The sequence below is a fragment of the Primulina eburnea genome, chromosome 11, assembly GCF_022965805.1.
Source record: "Primulina eburnea isolate SZY01 chromosome 11, ASM2296580v1, whole genome shotgun sequence".
Classification (NCBI taxonomy): domain Eukaryota; kingdom Viridiplantae; phylum Streptophyta; class Magnoliopsida; order Lamiales; family Gesneriaceae; genus Primulina; species Primulina eburnea.
The window spans coordinates 38,796,583-38,814,160 of NC_133111.1; the positions used below are offsets into that span (position 1 = coordinate 38,796,583).

Sequence of the window (17,578 nt, forward strand, 5' to 3'; positions counted from 1 at the left end):
TTTTAGGTGTTACCATGCCGTATTTGGTCGTGTATATCCATGTTGCTCTTGTACCATGAAGTTAGAATAGGGAGAGAATTGGTGAACATCGTATATTTTTTATTCTTATATGTAGAATCTACAAAGATTGTATAAATAATTAAGGAGATAAGATAAGCTAATCCAAAGAATTTAAACTACAAAAATACAAATAAAGAGAGATAAAATGATTGATAAGTTCCTATCTAACTAAGTAAATAAGATAAATAAAACAATATCAACATAAAATTTATTTGAACGGTTGCTAGCTAGCTTTATCTGAGACATTTGGCATAACAAATTGGAGAACTGAAATGGATTAATTCATTTCTTGTCGATGAGAAAACAACGTTAACAGAATCGAATGGTGTTTAAAATTAACGACAAACATTTAAAAGACAAGGAAATTAAACAAGATGCAAGAACGTGGAAATCGAATGAAATTCAAGACTCGACCGACATCCTCTCGTGTCCGTGCATAATCTTGAATCAATGTTGTAGCAAGAAGAGAACCTGCATAAGTCAAGAAAAAACGTACCAATCAATATTAATTAATCGAAAATTTAGAGAATGTGCCATATATATTAAAATTAATTTTCAATAAACAGAAAAATATTTGTTTTAGCCAATGATTAACGTGGTAACCGAATCACTCGTGTTCTTGCATTTAAAATATCTTAAAAATATTTATATTAGAAAATTAATTTTATCTATAAAATATAAAGGAAGTCAGATTGACATGGCAAAAAAGGTGGCCATGAAGCCGAAAGGTTGCAAGTTTTTTTCCTTCGTATCTGTATTGTGTGCGCGAGGGCATGCATGTTCGTACTTGGAACTAGAGAGAACAAGCGTATCCAGGAGGTGGCGTCTTCCCACAGGTCAGAAGCAACTGAAGAGCAATGGGCACATAGATTTGTAGATTCAGAGCCTTTATTTTAAGTGTAGTGCACAAGCACACAGCTGCTTCTGCTTCCAAAAGCCCTCCAAGAATCGGGCAGCACTCATTTGCAGCAGGGTCACCCAACCCTATATGCACCAGCCCACCAAGAAGATCCACACAAGCACCAAGTTTCAAGCTATCAATTGGGCAGGTGGCCGGTTTCGCTGGAGATGGTGGCGGGGGACAAGGTGTAGTGGTTGGTGGTGTCAGCACCGGCGGCACAACCACCACCGGTGGGTTCACAACAGGTGGTAAGGTTATAGGAGGGACGGTCACCGGTGGGAGTGTTACGGGTGGTTTTACAATAGGAGGGACGTACGGTCACCGGTGGGAGGGTTATGGGTGGTTTTACGATAGGAGGGAGGGTGGGGGGTTTGTGTTTTGTGGGCGGGTGCGGTTTTGGTTTTGGTTTTGGTTTAGGTTTAGCACAGTCAGGTTTGATTGTAGTGGTTGCTGTGGAGACTGAGAGCATGGAAATGAAGAGAAGAGCTAAAATCTTGGAGGAGTCCATATTGATAATGGAATGCGATTGGTTCGAAGGAGACTGGAATGCCATTGAGTTATATAGAGTTAATCTTGCACTCATTATATATATATATATATATATATATATATATATATATATAGGGTGGGTAGCAGGGGCGGAGCCAGGATTCAAAATGACCTGGGACTGGCTCCGTCTCATGTTGTATTTAATAAAATAAATAATTGACTAAAAAATTAAAATAAAAAATATGTAAACATTGACTTCATAAAAACATAGAATAAGAGTATTTAATATTTAATACCTTGAAAACATAGAGCTAAAACACTACTGAAATTGTTCTCTTCGATTCTTCTTAGAATAAAACTCATTAATTATTAAATCGTTATCAATTTTTCAACCAATTCTTGTTCGATGTAGATTACTATAGAATCTCCGAAAAACTCATGCTTCCATAAATTCGTATTTATATTTTCTATAGCATCTAAACACCCAAATAATAAATAATCAACACTAAAAATCGACAATCCCCAATATAAAATCTGGAAATTCGAAATAATGCTCAAATAAATTCTAAAAAATTATCAATATCATCAATTGGCTCAAATATAGTACCTACAATCAAAAATTTAATATATATCAATTATCGGAATTAAAAAAAAAAAACCAAAATACCCAAATTTTGAAACTCTAAAATTACCTTTAAAATTCGAAATCTAGCGAAGAACAACAAGAACGAGCGGTAGAAAGTCTAACATTAATATTTCTTTATGATTTTCGGTGAAAAAGGCGACCGATGAGCGACGGCTGATTTCAAGACGACAAATAAACTTCGAAAATTTGGTATTAAAAAAAAGCTTATTCTGTGGGCTTTCCGAATCTACAATTACGGCAAGTTGAAGTAATGAAAATTGTGATGGTTTGAGATAGAAGAATAGAGAAGTTAAAGAAGGAAAAAATACAGATTGGGGCTAATCCATAAATTTTTTAAAATAAAACATATTTATTTTTTAAAAAAAAATTTAGGTGGGGCTGGAGCCCAACCCAGCCCCTACATACCTCCGCCCCTTGTGAGTAGGATGAATCCGAGATGGATTGTTTGCACACCAAAAACAAGAGACATTAGTGGGGTGTCGGAAGAGTTTACAATACGATCGATCACTGTGACGCTCAAGTCGTCAATTATTCACCCAATTGAAAAAATGTGTTTTCAAGTGAATATAGAGGGTGATTGGAGAATGAAAAGTGAATTCACTGATTTTACCTCTGATACGGGTATTTACTGGGTACCAAAGTCGGGGACCGCTCCAAGATGCTCGGGTAATGACCATGATGTGAGGATCACGTGTCCCACATCTTGGCTTTAGCATGATTGAGAGCATGAAAGAGAACATGCCCCATGATCATCGGTGGACATGATTCATAATCAATCGACTTAGTCTTATGGTGTTACCCAATTGAAGCCATGGGCATTGGCTTATATAAGTTGGAAATGAATGGTCTGATAGGTTTCTCAGGTTTACATGTGCCCTAAGGTGGTTTAAATAAGCACTTGTTCTACACTGGCGCCGACCTCCACCCAGTCTCTTTCTGGCTTCCTAATATCAACTCTGGACCAACCCTACTTTGATCCTTCTTTTGTCCGAGAATGACTCAGACCCTTTCCGGGCATTACCACATATATTAATAATTAGTGATCAGTATGTGATTTAAAAAAAAAAATAAGACGTTGGGTCCACTATTTAAGCCACAAAATTATACCTTGTTTTAATGAGGTACCAAAATTATGCAATGGAATAATCAAGAAACCATTTTAAGTAAGATGGTGTTTTGAGCATACATCTTGGTACTGTTTGTCTAATGATAGAAGAAAAGAGGTAGAATTTTACTTTTTCAAAGTAATCTAAGCACCTCTTACAATCTTGGGTGTCAATTGAAGGGGCGAAATTACTCGAATCTTGTGGTTGTACTTGGCCTCTGTAAAAGAAAATAGGACAAAACGTACCTAAATTAAAAGTAAATGAGCCAGCTTCTTTTCTTTTCTCATGTTTTCCTCCTTTTACGACGATGGTAGAATTGTACCCACCAATTTTAATCTGTGGGTGGTTTATTTTCTGTGGGCTGTCTATATTTCGTATTTACCACCACATTTTTTTTTTGCTCTAAATTTACGGTAACGTGCCTTCTCAATCAATTTTGTATGGGACACCTTTGGTCCTGTAGTATTTTATCTTTTTGTCACCTTTCATATTTCTAACTTGTATCATATGACAGACTCGATTTCCTCACAAACCCCATTCGTCTGCACACTTTTGCGTCTTTGACCCCTCACAAAATTTGAGTGGAGGAGATGATTTCACCTTTTCACCATAATTATTGTCACGGGACGTCAATAATTTTGAGGAAGACTATATTGGATTAAATTATTTTAACGAGTGTCATGCATCATATGGGACAGCTAAAAAAACAAGAAAATACAGTGTTATAATTTTATTTTTGTGTGTTATATACATTGTAAGAAGTAAAAAAATGTCACAAAAATGAGGTGTTCAGTGAGTATGGATCAGCTGCGAGGGTCAGAAGGACCATGCACGTGGGAGTTTTAAGTAAAATCACGGATTTCAAATAATGTCACAAAATTACAAAATAATACAACTTTACAAGCACCCACTCATCCATATCTAATCCATAACCAATTCTACCCACCAAAATAATACTAGTCTCATATGCTTCATTTCCTCTTTGGACGAAGTAACAAAAGTTCTTTTTCACTAGTTCATAATTTTCCCAAGCCCGAATTTAGCTTCATATATGTAAAAAAAAAATTGAATATTCCATCGCTGAGATAATCTCGGACCAAGTAAAAGACAAGTACAAGCTAATTGAAGTTAATTTGATCAATAATCCCTGGCTGGTGCATTTTTCATATTATCCAGTCCACTCCATACAGTTTTCATCTAGGCTTCAATATTTTACCAAATCGATAAAATGTCCTCTTGAAGTTCCATTGCTTGATGTGAACTCCAGAGAAACCTATTTAACACTTGCCATATTTACATAGATACAACATTTTTAGTTCATATTAGTTCCCTAATATTATTTAATTATAAAGAATAATAACTCATTTTTTAATGGTTTCAGTAGAAAATATGGCCTGAATATCACTGAAAAACTCCATTTTGTACTCTGAAATTTTGGCCTCAATCCCTACTTAGATGTATTAAATTGCATCCACTAACACGGCAAAAAAGGTCAACCAATCACAGTGACCAGTAAGAAGGAATAAACAGTACATTAGCTAATAAGTGAGGAAAAGGCAGCATTTTACCTCAGGTGATCACCTTAAATGAACTTTTAACTTCATGCCACAGGCAAATTAGAGCATCGAAGGTGTCGTCATCTGAATTGATCTCCTTTGTGTAAGACATACAAATTAAAGATTTGAGCCACTCTTCATGTAACGTTGAAAAGTTACCCCTTTTCTCGCATAACTCGAAACTTTTTCCAATCTTTTTCTTCATAATTTGTGCAGCCTTAGTGGCTGATTCAACCACTTGTTCGGAAATCCCAGCCATGAGAGCTACTTGCATTCCATAGCTTTCTGGGCATGCTCCAGATGTGAGCCGATAGAGGAAAACGAGCTCATTTTTATTGTTTGAACTGAAACTACATGCCATATGTTGCAAGGTAACAAGAGGATGACCAGAGAACTCCTTCGTGAGAGCATGATAATGAGTGGCAAACAGCAAACGGCAGTGGACTGTCTCAACGAGTTGGCGAAATACCTGTGGGCATAATCTTGAAACATCAAGGATACAAGAAAAAACGAGACTTTTGATTGAAACTCAAATTTTTTTGAATTAAAATACAAAATATTTATCAGTGAATATCATCCTTGAAATTTTATCTATGAAAACACAATTCAATATATCTTACCCACAAGATATTTTTATCTGCATATGGCATACAAAATATAATTCTTCAATAATAAATTAACCAAGAAAAGGGGAAAACAGCAACTCACAGCATATGCGATAGAGTATCCATCAAAAGTACTTGTTCCTCGACCCAACTCATCAAGAACAACAAGTGAGTCCTGCGAGGCATTTTGCAGGACAGATGCAGTCTCTGTGCACTCAATGAGAAAGGTACCTACAGAATTTAGAAGTTTCAACCATGAATATCAAGAAGGGAAGCAAATCCCATACTCCATATCTTGCATAATGTTTTATTTATTATCTACTGTAAGAGTTTTGCATAGACTAATCCTTGCGATAAAAAATTAGACGCTTAACAGAGTTAAATGCAAATGCATGTCGATTGCAGGCATCCAGTCAGAAACCAGTCTTGCAGATGAGTGACATGTAAATGTCAGTAAAGGAGTAGCACACATAAAGCTAGAGGTTGATGTTCAGAAGATCTTCAATAGTTCATCAGCATAACCATAACTAACTTGATACTTATTTACATGAACCTATTTAGTGCATCGTCATAAGAAAGAAGACACCAACAGGAATGTCGACAGCAAGGCATAAACACAATCAGTAAGATTGCCCCCAAAATGCACAATTCTGATATCATTACCATAATTAACTATTTACTGTTGATAAATGACACGACATAGAGAGCGTGGGCTTAAAGAAACAAAGGTCCATGATCCAATATTTGTAGTAGAAAAATAGTGAGGGAAGAAAGAGAACATACATTCCGTTATTTTTGTGATCGTGATTTGTAACTAGCAGTGGCTAGGAGAATATTCACACCCGTTATTTTTGTGATTGTGATTTGTAACTAGCAGCGGCTAGGAGAATATTTGCACAGAGATATGAATATATAAGATACTTCCCTTCTCCCACGGAAAATTTTGAAAATATAAATCACGATGCGACCAGAATACGACAATTATTAAAATATATATAAATATGATATATATATATATAGTATTAAAAATTGCTAAGACATATATTATATAAATATATTGTAGAAATATACATACATATTTATGTAAATATACGCATTGTACAATTTCAGAGCAGTGATTTAAAAAGAAAAAGCCAAAAAAAAATTGACAAAAAAATTCATTTTTTTAAGACTGAAACGTATCTTCGCCGTTTCCACGGTGTATCCTAGTCGTATCCAAGACGTATATGACTGATCAAACCAACAAAAAATTGACGACGATTTTGCCGTGTCCAACATGAGTATCTGTGTGTCGTATCCGTGTCCGATACTTCAGAAAAAAATTTAGGGGTATCCATGCTACATAGGAGAGAGGAGTTAAAGGTGGATCATGGGACAGGGGAAGAGTGAGCCAGAAAGAGGACAAGAAGTGGATTGTGGAAGGTTGGAGTTACCATTATATTCAGTGGGTGGGGTCAACCAATGGTGCTAGCCACAATTTTGTTTCAAAAAAATTGATCGATGGGTTGGGTTTAGCTTGGATGAGAGTATGTGGTTTGATGTGTAATTGGGTGATGGTTGTCGAATCCTCTATCAAGGAATGTGCAGAGAGTTATGAGTTGATCTTGGAGTATGTATGTTAACCATCGATGGGTACTTGTTCGAATTAGGGGCTGTGGGCTTGATCATGGGAGAGGAATGGCTGAGTTCCCTTGGAGAAGTTCGAGTAGGTCAGGGGAGGATGGTGATGAAATTTGTACAAGGGTCAAGAGAAATGGGGGGTTTCAAGGGGACCCGTCCCTAAACAGGTCCATAGTCTCTGTGCGATCTCTAATCAAATTTGTGGATGTGGTGCATTATGGGCTACAGTCAGAGTGAGGACTCCACCGACGGAGAAAAAAATTGTTGGCCAAAGCCCAGATCCCAGAATATTTTCGAAGTTCCCAAGGGTTTACGGCCCGATACGAGGGAGGAGCATGACATTCACATAAAAGAGGGTTGTGCACTAGTGGTAGTTTTTTTTTTTTTTTGATAAGAAACTTGAATTATAATTAATAGTTTTAAGGTTTACAAAAATGGTGGATGAGCGATCCACAAAACGCAATCATAGATCATGATTGCGTTTTGTGCACTAGTGGTAGTTAGGACCTATAGATATGTTCATTGCCAAAAAAAGTGAGATGGAACGAAGGGTAAAAGAAAAGCTTTCTAGCCTAGCACCAGTTCGTAATCTAGCCCTGTGATCCTAGTTAAAAAGGACGGTAGCTGGAGGTTCTGTGTGGACTATCGGGCACTATATGAAATCATTGATAAATATCCTATTCCAGTGAAAGATGAGTGAGGTACTTCGCCCATAGCCCCATACTTAAGAAAATTTGTGCTAGTATTCTTCGACGATATACTAATTTACAGTGTTACATGGGAGAGCATTTGAGGCACCTTGGCATCATATTGACAATTTTGAGCCAACACCAGTTAGTATTAAATCAAAAGATATGTCAGTTTGGGCTAAAGGAGGTGGAATATTTGGGACATACAATCTCCAGGGAAGAGGTGTCGATGGATGATTAAAAAATCGGGAGTGTGCAAAGATGGCTTAAGCCTCTCAATGTTAAGGGAGTTCGAGGATTTCTGGGGTTAACTTGATATTACAGAAAGTTCATAAAAGGATATGAGATGATAGTCAAACCTGTAACCGGACTTTTGAAGATTAATATTTCAAATGGAATTTGGAAGCGCAAAGGGCTTTTGAGCAGCTAAAAACAGTCATTAAAAAAATTCCCGTTTTACAAGTAACTGATTTTGATAAAGAATTTGTGAAAGAGTATGAAGCGTCAGGGATGTAAAACTGATTTTGATAAAGAATTTGTGAAAGAGTATGATGCGTCAGGGAAGGGAAGAGGACCAATTTTGTCTCATTATGGAAGCCTTTTGCTTATTATAGCATGGCTTTGGCAGCTCGGGTTTGGCTAAATCCATATATGAGAAAGAGTCGATGTCTCTTGTCATGGCTATCCAACATTCGAGGTCGTACTTATTGGGAATAAAGTTCACAATTATGACTGATCACAAATCCTTAGAGTCTACTACAACAGAGAACCTACACACCCGACCAACAGCATTGGTTATCTAAACTGTTGGGTTGAGTTTGATATCAAATAAGAAGTTAGTCGAATGAATGGGGCGGCTTATGCATTGTCAGGATGTGTCAGGACGTTGAATTGTCAATTCTGTCAAATCCAGTATGGCTGGAGTGGGAAGAACTGGAATTGGGAATGGGGATAGATCCTAAGTTGCAAGCAATAACTAAAGACCTGGGGTGCCTAAGTTGATTGAAGAGTTTCACGTTACACCTATGGGAGCCACTCCGGGCTTTCCGAACTTTGAAAAGAATAGCCAACAGTTTCTTCTGGCCGGGAATGCAAAATAGTATGTATAGATTTTAATATGCCATTTGCCAGCAACAAAAATATATGGCTAAGTCACTGCCTGGTTTGTTACAAGGACTACCTATACCAGAGGTCATTTGGGAAGATTTGGCAATGGACTTCATTACAGGGCTGCACAAGTCCAAAGGTTTCGAGATAATCATGATGGTGGTGGATAGACTCTCTAAGGCAGCTCACTTCATGTTGCTAAAACACCCACTGACAGCAAGAGTGGCCGAAGTGTTTATGAAGGAAGTGGGGCGACTGCATTGTATCCCCAAGACGATTGTTAGTGACAGAGATAGTGTGTTTTTGAATCATTCTCAAAATGAGTTCTGCGTATCATCAGGAAACCGTTGGCCAATCCGAAGTTCTTAACCGTTGTTTGGAGACTTGTCTGAGATGGGCATAAAGAGTGCATCAAATTTTTCATGGTCTTGTCTAAAGAAAGCAATGGGCATTAAATGTAAGGGTGAAACGAAGTTACCAGAAGAATTGGAGACAGATCTAGCTATCACATAGGAGCCTGAAAGAATTCTGGCCAAACGGTTCAAGAAAAGAGGAACATAGCAAATATTACAACTATTAGTTCAATGGAAGGGGCGCAGAGCAGAGGAGGTCACCTGGGAGGATGAGATGTACTAGTGACTCATTTTCCAAACCACCACCTTGAGGACAACGTGGATTTTGAAGAGGAAAATGAGACATGCTTAGAGAGTGGGATAATGAGACAGGCTTAGAGAGTGGGCTTAAAGAAACAAAGGCCATGGTCCAATATGAGTCTCTAGGAGGAAGGTATGGAAGACACATCTTGTTCTACAAAAATCTAGAGTTTATTTAGAGAAAGTACTTACTCTCGCCAGTCATAATTCGATCTGTTGCACCAAGCCGTGTGAATATTATGTCTACAACTGAAAGAGCGCACATTTCACATGGCACAAAACAACCTAGCTGCAGCACATAAATAAATATTACAACTAGGAATATAGAAAATAACAAAAATGTAGGAATTTCCAGCAAACAAAAAGGACCTGTGCCAGTATAACAGCAAGACAAGTTGCACGTAAAAGGGTTGATTTTCCGCCCATATTCGGACCAGTCAATAGCATAGTACAAGGAACTCTTCCATTTCCTCCGAGGTGGATATTGTTTGGCACCGGTATCCCCCCATTTTCGCCAAGGGCATAAGGATGCCACAGCCCTTTAGTTTCAAGAAGAGGATGCATTCCTTCGATGGCAGGATTAAGAAATTTAGACTGAGGAAAAAGAACAGGTCTACACATCGCTCCAGCAGAATTAATTGCTGCAACTGCAAAAGATCTCAGTACATCGATGTTATTTATTGCATGTATGACTTGAGACCACTGAGCAACCTTCTCAATGAACAACTCCATCAAAATTGCCAAGGTTTCAGCTTCTGAGTCTCTCACATCATGGTTCTGCCATCACCAAAAGACAACAATTACTGCATGAACTTCAATTTTTTTCCGTATGAAACTAACTCCAGGATGAAAAAACAACTAATAAACATTTGCACACGCATATGCATGTGTGTTTAGAGAAACAGAGAGAGTCATTCAGTTAACCCATGTGCACTAATAACCAAATGAAACTTGTACAAATGAGAAATATGTAGAAACAAGCTCAATATGATATATGGCGCATCTAACAGAAATTTCAAACACAAAAACTTGGTGCAAAGATAATCAAATCAAACCTGGTAATTTGGAAAGTCACTATCTATTGCTCCTTCAAACTGAACAAGAAACTTGTCAAGCCCTTCACTGCCTCTCAGCATAGGAAGGGCTACCACTTTTGATAATGAGGTCAAGTGTCCTTGATCTTGTATGGCCATTAACATGTCCATTCCGGCTCTTAGTCCTTTTATGAGCAACCCAAACACTCTTACCTGTACCAATACAGAGAGTTCATCTGCTTTAGCCCAGGGCAAGTCATGTTATACAGTAGATAGACAGAATCTATTCGATGGAATTATACGGCAGCATTGCCAAAAACATAATTTAACTTACTAATTTTCTATAAAAAAAAGTATAATATAACATCAAATATATTTGTGCCGCAGATACATTAACTTCACTGCTTACCGCCACAAACTACGTTCCTAGTGGCAGGAAAGAATAACAGAATCTTACACCATATGTAAAGGATGTGCAGCAATAGATTCTTTCGTTGCTTAGTAATTTTTTCCAACCAAATTAACTCTTAACATACCAAACAAATGCCCCAAAACACATTAAAAGTTAAGTCCATCGAGCCCACCCAGTTGTCCATACTTGGTCATGGATAATATAGTCAATTTGGGAATTAAGGGAAATGCATCTGGTTATGATGGAAAAACCAGCCCTGAACAGATAATACAAAAGATATAAAATTCTTTGAGGAAAGAAAGAAAATAAAAGAGAAATAGATAACAGAAACCTAATTATTTGTTGATTTATCAATGGTCAGAAAAAACAGAAAAACATAATCGAAGTGTATGAAGGCTCCAATCTCAAGATAGAAGTACATACTCGCTTTTTCAATATCTTGCTGCCAATTAAGGGCAACGAGAGTAAAGCAGAAGACTGAATGCTAGACTTTATGCATCCAAGTAACCTTTCTAAATCTGGAAGCTTTCGGAGAGATTGGAAAATTTGTAACACGACTTCTGAATTTGCAATCAAGTCCTCAACAACATCTAGTCTGTGATTTATTTTCTCCACATCTTTAAGTGGGTGGCATATCCAGTTCCTTAAAAGCCGTTTACCAGAAGATGTTATGCAATTATTAAGATATTTGTACAGTGTGCCTACAACAAAACCATGAATTTTGCTGTCACAAGGAAAACCAAAAATAGAGCGAGAGATAGCGAATAAACCATGTTCCAACCTGAATTACTTCCATCAGCATTATTACTGAAAATCTCAAGGTTCACAAGTGTCTGACCATCCATCCGAAGACAACCCCCATAGACTTGATAAGATGAAATATCTCCATTGCGAATGATGTCATTTAACTGCTCCAAACAAAGAGGTTAAGATAATTCATCAGCACAACCGCCGTCTAAAGTTTCCCAATTAAAATGAATTAACTACTACAAGCCCAAAGCTCATGCATTTACCATCAACCGTGCTAGATGATTGATAAGTCCACCAAGAGCGGATAATGCAAGGTTGTGCTGTGCTACTCCGTCAAGGACAGAATGCCATGAATCACAAGACCCACTAAAGTATCTATTGGACACGATAGAATTTTTAACTTCCATAGCTTCACCAAAAGCATCAGCCGGAGTCAATTGTGAGGCAGACAACCCTACAAAAGATACTAAGGTTTAACAAATTTTCTAACCGCATATTTCCACGATTATGTTAAACACAAAGACAGAAGATCGGTAATAATAGAAACTTTTTTACATGGATAAATTATCCAACAAGACTGTTGGAACAACTTAAAAATCTAAATGCAGCAGCAAATGATTGAGGAATAAGAAAATGCACGATCAATGCTCCATAGGTTCAACATACACACATGCACAAGCCCTTTTGTACGTTAATCACTATATGATTATGACTGGTATAGGTCCATGCCTAACTAGTGATCTAGGCTAAGGTAGTGTTTCCCTTTTCAAAAATAAATTATAAGATTCCTTATGAAATACCGTATTTCTTTACGTGGATTAACCATGAACATACAATAGTAATTCCTTTGATCATGGTGCTGCCCATGACTGGTCCACAAGATCAGCTTCATGCACCCCGAACTTGACCAACAAATAACCATGTTTTCATGATTAATGCCAGAGAAAAAAACACGATAAAACAAATTAAACTGAAGGTAAAAATAACCAAGAATCATGGACAATAATAAATAATCTATATGCAAAAAAATTAAATGGTTTTTGTATCTTACCAACTATGTTGCATGGATACGGATACGGGTATTGTATCGAATATGATACGGATACGACGATACGGAAAATTTTGAAAATATAAGACATGATACATACATACATATATATAGTATTAAAAATTGTAGAGATATACGTATTTATAAAAATATAGTGTAGAAATATATATACAAAATATGTAAATATATACAATGTATAATTTCAGTGCAGTGATTTAAAAAGAAAAGGCCAAAAAAAATTTCAATGTATCCAAAAACGTGTCGCAGCCGTGTCCATTCTGGTCAAATATGAAAAAAGTCAACGACACCGATAGTGTATCCGACACGCGGATATCCGTATTCGTGTCCGATACTTCAAAAAAAATTAAGAATGTCCGCGCTACATAGCTTACCCGTCACACTATACTTCTCAAGTGTTCTCTGAGCTTCATTCGACAATACTGTAATGGAATAAATAGAAATCATAAGAAACGTTCTACTTGATGACAGATGATTAAACAAGGGGCTGAACTTTATAAAACTGAAAACACCGTAACCTTGTTTTTCATAGATGATTTCCTTTGGAGATACCTAATAATGAACAATAGGATATCAAGATGCATTATATCATAACAAGTTGGATATTCTCATGTGACCGAAACTGAAAACAAAACATAAGTACATACCTGCACTAATAAAGCCCCCAAAGCAGCACATGATATATCATCGCTTATGGAGCCAACCCAGAATTTTAAAGCAGCACAGTCGACGAATGCAAACCCAAATCCAGTTGAACCATTCTACATACAAAATAAAAAGACGTGGTGTTAATGCCAAAAATTGTGCTGCAGTGTGTCATCCATAAGTCGACATATGAAATTTGACACTTATGAACTTTCAGTACATCCAACGTGCATGAAGAACAATAAAAATGGAGAAATCCTTCAACATAAATAATCTACCTCTTTTATGGCAAGAAGATGAACAGCATCAGGCCCAATATTGTCATCATTCGTTGCGGGTGAGATTACTCTAACTAATTTCCTTTGAATGACCTGTGGAATATATTTTGATCATTTTAAATCACAGATGATACGGAAGACTTGAGAGCTTTATGGTAGTAAAGGATTAAATAGCTGAGACGAAAGAGAAGTGTATTTACTGCCTTTTCACTCTCAATTTACAAAGACAAACTAACATTCCTCTTATAATAGTGAAGACAGCAGGAAAAGAGGTAAAAACGGATGCTACAAAATACATTTAATCAAATATTAAAAAACCAAAGATATTCTATCACCAAAAAAAAAACAATCTGAAATAATAGAAAAAGGTTTATTTCCCTCTTTCAACATTACCCATCAAGTCGGCATAATAATATTCTCCAATCCCAACCTGCAAACTAAAATGTTGAATTGTTTCTTGTCCCACTGTTAGAAAGTCTGCAATATGGTTAAATTTAAGTACACAAGGCATAAAAATTATTCTATCATCAATCTTCTCCTTGATGAAGTGTTAGTCAACTTTCACGTGTCTTGTCCTATCATGAAGTACTAGATTGCGATAATGGCCATTGGAGCGTCGTTGTCACAGTAAATCTTGATTAATGACATGGTAGATGACTTCTATTCTTCTAGAAGCTTTTTTATTATAAAACCTCATAAATTCCATGAGCATTGACCAACAAACCTCATAAATTCCATGAGCAACTGACCTAAACCCACCTATCAAATTTGAACATAGAAAGTAGTACATCCAATGTCAATCTTTGTCGACAGCACAACCCGCTTAGTCTACATCAATGTAGATCTCATTTGTAAACGACCACAATTCCTAAGAGTAACCCTTTGATAGGAGTCCCCTTTATATATTTAAAAACTCTATACACAGCTTCGAAGTGTTCGGGACATGGGAAATGCATAAATTAACTTACCATTTTTACATAGAAAACAATACTGGGTAGCATATATGGGTTTTACTGCATTCCTAATGTAAACTTTGTTCAAAATTCAACAATCTAATCAATTAAGTGCAGCTTACAAGGAGTCATAAACTTACAGAAGTAGTGCCCCGTGATTTTGCTTGATCTGATGTCTCTATTTGTTCCATCCGGCCAACATTGTGCCTGTGCCAATAAACAAAAATGCAACAATATATGCACATTTAATCTCTTATAATCCAAATTATTAAATAAATGGACCTTGAAGTCCCTCAGAATAGAGTAATGATTATGGACCATATTTGGGAAATATAGTTATAGAAAATCAAAGGTTCAAAGGTGATCCCAACTATAATCTCAATTGAGATTATTTTTAAATAATCATATATGGAAACTCCAAAAGTAAGCAGTGAATACTTGGAGATTGAACTTCATTCAATATTTATTTTGTTTCTTTAACCTTATCAGTGTAAAAATAAAATGTAAGGTATATATAATATATGTATGGATCCTAATTTATAACTTCATTTTTTTTCCTTTTTTGTGCACAGTAGTATCTGGATAATGGATTAAAAGACCAACCATGCAAATTGCAGTTTATACACACACAAAATTATGGTCAGATGGCAACATGAATTTTATCAAGAAAAAGGAAATTGCGAAAACAGTGGGGAGTAAGAATTCGAAAGCCAAGAGATTCATCAGCTAAGCTAATTAATTTTACTAAAGAACAGTAGTGAAAAGTGTCATACCCACGGGCTATCAACTTTTGAACCGCACCGTCGATTCCGCTCTCAGATATCCCGACCTACAGAAATAAACTGCCACTTTATATAGCATCATACAGATGCAAACTTGCACACAGGTATAAGTAGATAGTCATATTGGTACAGGCACATAAGGGAATCTCAGCCCAAAAAGGTGACTACCTGTCGACATTTTCCCACACCGCTTAGTGTCATTTTCCAATCAAGTTCCTTGTGCCCAATTTCAGCATCTAATTCATATAGCTCATAAAATTTTCCCTGGAAATGGTTGTAATACCGGATTTAAGCACATGCCAAAGAAAACATAGATGAAAGAGCATAAAATTATTGCTCTTGTTAATTGAACATTCCAGTTAAAAAATTACCTGAAAAAGGAAGACATCAGAAGATAAAAATAAAAAGCACTGGCTACACAGATATGACACCGCAAACCTAAGTATAAGTAGTAAATTATCTTGTTATTTGCCAGGTCAAACATTATTTCAAATTTTTCGGTATCAATGCTAATGCAACTTAAAGCAAACAGTTGATATAAGCATTATTTTTCAGGGCATGTTATCAGGATAACTACTTGACAGTCATATTTTAATCTATATGAGAAATGGAAAATTTCATTAAACAAGAAACAAAATATTTTATTTATATGAATGGATTAACACGTTTATAACAACAAAAAACACCATTTATCGGTCTCTACTCCATTGCAGAACTGAAGTCAAAAATTTCCACAAGCATTTCCACAGTGAGAATAGTTCCAATGAAAGAGAAGAAAGAAATTAGACCAAGTTCATAAACAGACCACTTTAAAGAAGAGAACCGTGTCCATGTACTGGCATTTGACATTCCAATACTGTCTTTGCGATGCCGACATTCTACTCAAAGCATCAGGAGGAATGTAAAGTGTCCTCTTATCATATAAAGGGTCACCAATATTTCTTCCATTGGCATCCTTGATCCGAGAGGGATGGAGCCATTCGAACTTGCTGATAAGTTTAAAGTCATCATTATGATCTTTGGTTCCACTATCCGTAGTCGTTAGAATCTTTTGTTTTTTATTACAACTAGAAGCAGGAACATCAGCATTTTCCTTGCAATTGAAAAGGCTCTCCTGGACTCTCTTCAAACCCGGGACAACCGGTCTCGTTCCCGACTTTTCTGGAACAATAATATCTTCTTTTCTAGTTTCAGAGGAACACCACTTTTTCCCGTTGGAGCTGATTGTTTTGCTTGCATTAAATTCGTTGTGTTTGTTAAGATGCTTGGGACCTAAATATCCATTGCCTATATCTTCTTGTCCACGATATTTATCAGTGAGAGATTGAATAATAGAAGTTTCATCCTCTTTGAATCTGCATGATAACCCCAGGAGGGTAAAAAAAATTAAATCACATATGAAACTGGTGCATTTATTATGAGCACTGAATCACAAGATATATAATGAACGTCAGTTTGGGTCAATAAAGTTTTTATTGGCATGCTGAAATTGTTTGACATAAACCAACCTTTTTCATCATGGCACCACTGGGTGAGCAAAATTTTTATACACGCGGTTGATATTTTTCGCTTTTTATTTACAACATCAAAAACCCAGTTTTCATGCTTCAGGCCAAGTGAACGGCCGTAAGAGTATTATATGCTTATCATTGGATAAATATGTCGATACTGTATTTAACTTCATTTTACTAAAATTAAGTCAAATTGGAACTGTAGCTCAGTATTTACTTCAGAAACATATTTTCTCGTAATTTCATAGGTTAAGAAGATAACAATTAAAGTACCTGCAATCAGTTGAAGCGTTGATTCGGCCTTCGGATCTCAGGAATTTGTGTTTAATGCTGGAGAAGACCGATGGAGTGGCGACGGTGCCGCCGTCTTCAGCCAAGGCCTGCCGTGGCATCTTCTCCAGCGAGGTGCCTCCACCAGAGACATCTTTTCCTCCGCCGGAGTTCTGAGGTTTTAGAAACGAGAGTATAGATTTTTGCCGCTGCATTTTTGGGTCGGGAGCTGGAGAGGCGGGCTTCGCTATTATTTCACGAGACAACTTTGGCGCCCAAATGAACGAATCAGCAACTTTAGTATTACGTGGTTGTCGTGCAGCCATACACTAACGATTTTCCCATAAACCCAAGCGAAAATGGATTGTGAATTTTATAAACGTGTTAATATTATAATAAAGAACCATTGATCACTAATTTAAATTTCTAAAATCGCTTTTAGAAC

At 36.6% G+C, this 17,578-nt stretch overlaps 1 protein-coding gene and 1 pseudogene across 3 annotated transcripts; both read right to left on the bottom strand.

Moving 5' to 3' along the window:
- Positions 1 to 319: 319 nt before the first annotated feature.
- LOC140805883 (uncharacterized) lies at positions 320 to 1,539 on the bottom strand (annotated as a pseudogene).
- A 1,933-nt stretch (positions 1,540 to 3,472) lies between these two features.
- Positions 3,473 to 17,486, bottom strand: LOC140805879 (DNA mismatch repair protein MSH7). Of its 3 annotated transcripts, none has more exons than XM_073162236.1 (18): positions 17,137 to 17,486; positions 16,158 to 16,707; positions 15,521 to 15,616; positions 15,344 to 15,399; positions 14,711 to 14,777; positions 13,618 to 13,710; positions 13,342 to 13,455; positions 13,213 to 13,246; positions 13,069 to 13,116; positions 11,892 to 12,082; positions 11,660 to 11,786; positions 11,302 to 11,579; positions 10,488 to 10,679; positions 9,802 to 10,209; positions 9,625 to 9,721; positions 5,467 to 5,594; positions 4,771 to 5,227; positions 3,473 to 4,245 (listed from the first exon to the last, which is right to left on the bottom strand). In XM_073162236.1, exons 1-17 carry the CDS (start codon positions 17,457 to 17,459, stop codon positions 4,772 to 4,774), a joined length of 3,258 nt encoding a protein of 1,085 aa, XP_073018337.1. In that variant the 5' UTR covers positions 17,460 to 17,486; the 3' UTR covers positions 3,473 to 4,245; position 4,771. The 3 variants fall into 3 exon arrangements, with proteins under 3 accessions (XP_073018337.1, XP_073018335.1, XP_073018334.1); XM_073162234.1 differs by having other exon boundaries at positions 3,473 to 4,475; XM_073162233.1 differs by lacking the exon at positions 3,473 to 4,245 and having other exon boundaries at positions 4,690 to 5,227.
- Positions 17,487 to 17,578: the final 92 nt, after the last annotated feature.

What these genes read in the sequence shown, in the direction of transcription:
- LOC140805879 (XM_073162236.1), bottom strand. Translation starts at nt 17,459, where the DNA reads ATGGCTGCACGACAACCACGTAATACTAAAGTTGCTGATTCGTTCATT. An exon ending in CGGTTCTCTTCTTTAAAGTG is followed by an intron (nt 15,617 to 16,157) that starts GTCTGTTTATGA and finishes AACCATTTCCAG; the next exon opens with GGAAAATTTTATGAGCTATA. An exon ending in GATACTCTATCGCATATGCT is followed by an intron (nt 5,228 to 5,466) that starts GTGAGTTGCTGT and finishes TTATGCCCACAG; the next exon opens with GTATTTCGCCAACTCGTTGA.